Raw genomic sequence first — 6,951 nt, 5'->3', positions numbered from 1 at the left:
GAAAAAACAATGGAAATGAGAAAATGTAGAGAAGAAATTGTAGAGGTAAGCGAAGTGATCAAAACCCTAATTACTCTTAATACAGAGCTTTAATGACAATGAAATTTCACCAAAATGGAGCAAAGAGAGAAAGGAGTTTATTGCACAATTTTTTGGTCAAATTGATTTTATGGATTCTATGGAAGGAGAAAAACAAAATTGAAAAACACCCATAAAAAACTTGGTCATAAGAGGATAAAGATACTCAAATTTTATGCACTATTGTTCCCGATTTTTTAAAATCCCCCACAACCCCTTTTTTAAATAAAAAACCCAAGGTTTAGAGAGATAAGATTCATCCTCCATATATGTCAACATCATGCCCTCCTACTAGACAATCCAAAAGGCCATGCCCTCCTACTAGACAATCCAAAAGGCCCACCTCTTAAACTATAATATTTTTAAGGGTTGATTTGTTTCCTAAGAAGACTACTAACACATATTTTCGAAAAGCATGATGATTTAAGAGGAATTTCTAAATGCCCTAACAAAGAAGAATGAAAGGCTCTTCCACAAGATTGTGTTTATGAGTCCAAGTCTCAATCTTGGGACCTAATTCACTTGTGTGACAATTAGTTTGAATGTCTATGTCCTCATGAGCTCACTCTTCCTCTTTCAACCTCCATAGCCATGCTCTAGATTTGACATTTTAACATGTTATATTTTGAAAGGTAAATAATCCTAAACAAGAATCATTGAACAACACAGCGTTGTTTCATGCATACATTTACATAATTGATATATTTTGGGAGAATATAATTTGAGCCAAGGTGTGAAGCCCAAAAAATATAATAACAAGACTATAGAGATATCATCAAGAAGCTTGAGTATTCAAGAGCCATAAGTGCCCCCTCTCCCCTGTTTTTTCTCTTGATCATGCATCCCTACCTACATTTCCTTATGTTAGATTTCCAAATCAATAGTCTCTCCCAATACATGATTCCCTTCAACCCTACCAAAGGCTCCCAAAGATAATCACTAAAGTCTCTATTTCACACCTAACTCAAGCCACATGCAAACCCCTACTTACCTATGTTCTAAATTGACTTGTCACTTCGTCCTCTTCCAATCATGTTCAACACTTGTCATTACACCCATAGTGAAGTCAATGCAGTGAATAAACCACTTTGGAATTTTGATCTCAACATGTCCTGAAGCGTTCTATCAAATACAATATCAAGGCACACAAGTATGGCCCTACTTACTATGCAAAACCACTTCTCTAAGGACAATCATCATCACTTGTAATCTGGACTCTCCACTAGAACTACAATACCACCCTCTACTAGATAAGGTTCTACGAGAAGAAGAGCTTCATGACTCTAGTCAATTCAATCTACCTAACTTGTTATCAAATATCATAGCATTATTTTGTGGTTTAGTATGCCAATCATTCAATCTAGACCCCTAGGTAGAAATACAAGACAACAAGTCTAGGCTAAAACTTTGCACCGTTCTATCAAGAGTCACTTAAAGAATATTTGTTAAGTTGAAGTTGCCTATCATGAATACTCATATCACTCCCCAAGTGTAATCTCTAATTTTATGTAGTGAAAAAAGAAATAACAAGAGAAAATGGCTAAAAAATGAGGAAAATAAGAGACAAAAAGATAGCAAAAGTTCCAACCTAGATTAGGCACACTTACGAGCACTACACCTAAGAGTCCTCAAGTTAGAGACACCCAACCAATGGCTTAGCCAATTAGCTCCATCTCTAAAACCCTAGCCCCATCCTTCCCCTACTATACAAATTTAGGGCAACTCAAGGATAAGACACCTTGGGCTTTCTTAGTAGACTTACCATCCTAAATTCCCCGACACCACCCATCCTTCTATTAATTAGGTTCTCAACTGTGGGACACATACCAAGCAACTTGGTGTTAGGCCTACCTTCTAGTTGCACTTGAATATGCATCACACTAGCTTAGTGTTAGGTAAAGAAAAATTCAAAAATTTCAAAAGAGAAAAAAGATAAACAAAAAGATAGCAAAAGAGGATCCTCAAGTTAAGCGACGACGAGTGGCTTAACCAATCGGCTTCATCCCTAACCCCCTAGCTCCACTCCCACTACACAAATTTAGGGCAACTCAAGGGTAGGATATCATAGGCTTACTCTACAGACCTGTCATCTAGAATTCCACTACACCACCCATCCTTCCCACAACTGTCCTCAACTATGGGACACATACAAAGGAGCTTCTACAACTCAATGTTAGATCCTTCTCCTAGTTGCACTTGCATACATGCACCACCCCACTTCATAGTTAGATAAGTTCATCCCCAAGGAGAGCACATTGTTTGTGCATGTAAACTAAAGATGGATCGCAGTGACCATACACTGACAAGCATTGCATTTTAGGATCCTCAAGTTAAGAGACGACGAGTGGCTTAACCAATCGACTTCATCTCTAACCCCCTAGCTCCACTCGCACTACACAAATTTAGGGCAACTCAAGGGTAGGATATCATAGGCTTACTCTATAGACTTGTCATCTAGAATCCCACTACACCACCCATCCTTCCCACAACTGTCCTCTATTATGGGACACATACAAAGGAGCTTCTACAACTCAATGTTAGATCCTTCTCCTAGTTGCACTTGCATACATGCACCACCCCACTTCATAGTTAGATAAGTTCATCCCCAAGGAGCACATTGTTTGTGCATGTAAACTAAAGATGGATCGCAATGACCATCAACTTTAATAACTGGTAATTCCATTATCCTTTCATCCATCTAGTTCCATGCACATCCACGACCTAGATCTTCTAAAGACTACCACACTACGCTAATGGAGTGTGCCATGGTGCTAACACTTGGCTAACAAGGGGGGTAAATGTTAACCCTCACAAGAGAAAAGTTGCTAAAGTCAATTTGGAAGACAAGTTGAAAGCCCAAAATCAAGGTGCAAAGAGGACTAATCAATTTTCAAGTTTGTTAAAATTTAAAGTGCTCAATGCATTATTGTAAGCATGTACCTATAAGGTGCTTATGTAGTATTTTTCAACCCATCACTCCTAAGTAAAAGATATATTCTTATAAATATTCAATGAGAGTTGGACTCACTTTCATGCAAATTGTAAATAATCCCTAGACTTATATCAAAAGACTCACAAGGAATGTGAGGGTTACAAACAATCTCTATTTGCTTCTATATAACCCATAACCACATAAAGCTAGTATATGTGCAAAGGACTAGTCACAAGCCCAATGGAAAATGGAAGGGCACCCAACTAAAAGTAGAGACCCCAATCATAGTATATATATTGTGTAAAAGTGATTAGAGAACTCATTCTTGTGTGTGTTTACTCTTCATTTTGTCTACTATCTTGTAATAAACATTGCTTGAGAGTAAGGAAGAATGTGTGTGTGTGTGTGTGTGTGTGTGTGTGTGTGTGTGTGTGAGTTGAGTGAGAGACCAAGTGAGGATGAAGTTCATCTTCATCTCTTGCTTCAATCTCTTCTTTCTCTCTTGCTTCCATAGCTCAAAGGGTAAGAGGGAGACCACTCATCGAGTTCTTACAGCCAACTCAAAGATCGTCATTCAAGGACCATATACCCAAGTTTTGCTTGATAAACCAGGTCCAAGAGAGAAATCTAACTGCAGAGAACAAAATCGAGTCCAACACGCCCTCGCTCAAACCTTCACTTGCCCTGGGAAAAAAGGGTGCTTCAAGCATTTGGTTTAAGGTCGTTATTTGGTGAACAACCTAGGATCTGAAAAGAAACAGCATTCTCAAAAGAAACTACCTGGAGTTCTTTGGGTACCAACTCTTGATCTTGAGAGTCAAATTTTGTTTGTTGCTGATTGAGAAGTCTATTATACCCAGGGTCTTCTATGAAAGGAACGCTGAAAACTGATCATCGTCTCCAACTACCACTCCTCGAGTTCTTACAGCTTTGCCAGAAACCCTCAGGACGCACGCTTGCTGTAACAGTGCACCTTCTCCAAATAGACACTGAGATGAAATCACGGGCAAGGACAAAAGGGTTACAGACATACACCAACCCCAAAACAAGGGAAACAGAACACCATCACTGACCCTTCTCAGCATATTGTATCCGTCTAAACAGTTAGCAATGGGTCTTTACATGGATGCAGGATGTACTTTTTTAATGCTTACTGGGGCTATGAGGCTTGTAGCTTTAACATTCAATTCTCAGCCATGTCTGTTTTCTTTTCTTCTACAATTAGTTCAAATGGCAATGCCAGTAATGCTATTAGTGAAACACCGGCATGCTCTTAGCAGTGGTCATACTATAGCTTTCGCAGATAGGTTCTCACCCTCTAAAATAGTGTTACACAGATAGGCACATGGAATGTGAATAAGGGATTCTTAGAAACATAAAAGCCTCAGGAAAGCTTTATTCTCAACCAGTGGTTGCATGATACTCAAGTAAAATCAGACAGGCAAATAGAATTTCAAGGCATTCTCAGAAACATTTTGGCCTCAGGGAAGCTTTATCTCACAAATTCCTCACACTGCAACACACACGTCCTTTGGGCCATTATTCACCATTACACTAAAAACATTCAAGACTCAGGCCTTTCTCATCAAACCATCATCACCATGCTGCATAATAAGTTTAGCCTGGTAAACTTTATTTCATTACACACACAGGGATTATAACAAAAACTAACTAATACCACAAAAACTTTGAATTATTAGGCTTTATTTCATGCCATAGGGATGAGTAGTCGCATAGATTTGACCACGACCTTTTTATATTGATCAAAATTCATTGCTGCCCCATTGTAGAAAATAGAGTGGAGCTTCCTCAAGTTACATTTTACAGTTCCCTAATTTGTGAACAGATTTTCTAATCATCCTGCAGTATCCACTCTCCTTAATCATCAATCCCTGAACAGCTGGATGACTGCTATCAATCAGTCCTGTATTATCCCCAAAAGCTCTTCATCACGATACAGTACATATCTGTAAACATCAAACAAGGCAACCATTAGTAGAGCTCAGATAGAATGAGACTTTGTGTAATTTTCTTATTCAAGAATAGTCAGCTTCCTCCTCCTGAATATAAGAAAATAGATCCATATAACACTAAAAAAGTTAAGGATGACTTGACTTCTAGAATGATCGGCGCACAAGGTATGAGGACTGGCAAACCTGAAAGGTCTATATGCATCACACAAAAAACTAAAACAAAACTGCCCATAACCCTGTGTTACATAAAACAAGAGAATTGATATGTCTAACTCGTAAACCATAGCATGTCAAGGATTTGGGCATACTCTTCTTCCCCTAACTTTAGCTGATTCCCACCATATTCTGGAAGAAGCACTGTGTCCCCTTCCTTCACAAGTATTGGGATAAGTGATCCATCTTTTGCTCGGCCACCTGGACCAACAGCAACAACCTTCCCTGCATTCACCTGATTTACACAGATGAACCATAAAGAAACAGTACCAAAATCCAAAGCACAGAGCATTCAGGTAAAAAGCCAATTGAGCGTTAGTTAACAGATGTGAAACGGACAAACAACAAAAAGCTGTAGTAATTTCCCGATGTAGGCAACTCTATGTTACTCCCACGTAGTAGTGTTGGCATGATTAGCTTGTTGCAGTGAGCAAGTTAGTATGGTGGGCTGGTGGACATGGGAAAATTAATGTTCCTCCCATGTAGTAGTGTCAACATCACTAGCCTATTCCAGGGAAGGGACTCAAGTCAGGTGACACCCTATATTCTTCCCATGCAGTAGTGTCAACATCATGAGATCCTCAGATCCAGAAAGGGAGCCACACCAAATCTTGCAACATTCCTGCACCCCATACCTGGCACATTGTAATGGGGGACAGGAACAACAAGCACACCACCCCCCACCCACCAGGCCCCCCCAATACACAAACACCACCACCACAAGAAGTTTGACGATTTCCCATGTTGCGAAAGGGGCTCTTTTCCCTTCTTTTTCCTGAGAGTTCAAAATCATGAGCTTAGAAGCTCAAGAGGCACCGCATACCTAGCTGGGTGCTTTATCCAGCTTGCACCCCGAGCTGCCAGCCCCTTCCCTGAACTGCATCAAGCTAGGTATGCAGTCGCTCCCTTGCAGAAGCTCATGATGTTGTCATGATTCACAATGCGGGAAGTGTAGTGGGAATTTATCTCAAACTTCTTGTGCACGAGCATGTGGGAAAACTCTCTGTCATTCCTATGTGGGAGTGTCAGCATCATGAGCTCAGAGCCACCCCATAGCAACGGGGGGCTTGAGACTGACCGCCCTGCAAAATGTCGGATAGAAGTCGCAAGCATCTCCCCATGCCTGCAACCTCCATTCCCCACAGCTACAAGCTAGGAATGTGGCAGCTCTTTTGTAGAAGCTCATGATATTGTTGGAATCTCGGGAACTAAGAGTTCATGTGTTAATGGTCTCACGAGCCACCTATCGCATATAAGGCCCCCAGTCTGCTTTAACAGGGCCTCTCTCTATCTACTGCGATCGAATCACCGAGTCACCATCTGATTCGCTGCGAAAGATTGATCGATTGCGAGAGGTAGAGAGAGACATACACACCTTGGAAGCGGAGGCGGACTCTGGAATGAGAACACCTCCCACGGACTTAGTCGGAGGCACGAGCTTCTCTACCAGCACCCGGTTGAGAAGAGGGATCAGCTTCCTCGCCATGAATGCCAAGCGCAGAGACGGCCTTGTAAGGGTTTAGGGCTTTAACGGATTTTGTCACATCGCCCTAAGCTTTTTACAACGTTGGATTTTATTAATCATAGGGGCCTTACTAAAAAGAGTGGGGTAAAGGAGTGGGCACATATTTTAACTAGGTTGACAAGTGCAGCTCTCTACACGAGTATGAAGTTCTATATGTAGTTCTTGCATGTTTGTTATGTAGCAGTTTTACTGATGATCTTTAGACATGTGTCGTGTTTTGAAGCGAAATA

The 6,951-nt window shown here is 40.7% G+C and overlaps 1 protein-coding gene across 1 annotated transcript; it reads right to left on the bottom strand.

Annotated features, from left to right (window-relative positions):
* Window positions 1-4,736: 4,736 nt before the first annotated feature.
* LOC148020076 (10 kDa chaperonin, mitochondrial-like) lies at window positions 4,737-6,744 on the bottom strand. The gene is made up of 3 exons (XM_087700896.1): window positions 6,572-6,744; window positions 5,292-5,431; window positions 4,737-4,977 (listed from the first exon to the last, which is right to left on the bottom strand). The coding sequence occupies exons 1-3, from the start codon at window positions 6,680-6,682 to the stop codon at window positions 4,929-4,931; spliced, it is 300 nt and encodes a 99-aa protein (XP_087557022.1). The 5' UTR covers window positions 6,683-6,744; the 3' UTR covers window positions 4,737-4,928.
* Between the last annotated feature and the right edge of the window lie 207 nt (window positions 6,745-6,951).

The sequence above is a fragment of the Lygodium microphyllum genome, chromosome 19, assembly GCF_053477565.2.
Source record: "Lygodium microphyllum isolate KBCC chromosome 19, Lygodium_microphyllum_v1.1.10, whole genome shotgun sequence".
Taxonomy (NCBI): domain Eukaryota; kingdom Viridiplantae; phylum Streptophyta; class Polypodiopsida; order Schizaeales; family Lygodiaceae; genus Lygodium; species Lygodium microphyllum.
The sequence above is the reverse complement of the archived record's forward strand: the minus strand, read 5'-3'. Positions and strand labels throughout refer to the sequence as shown.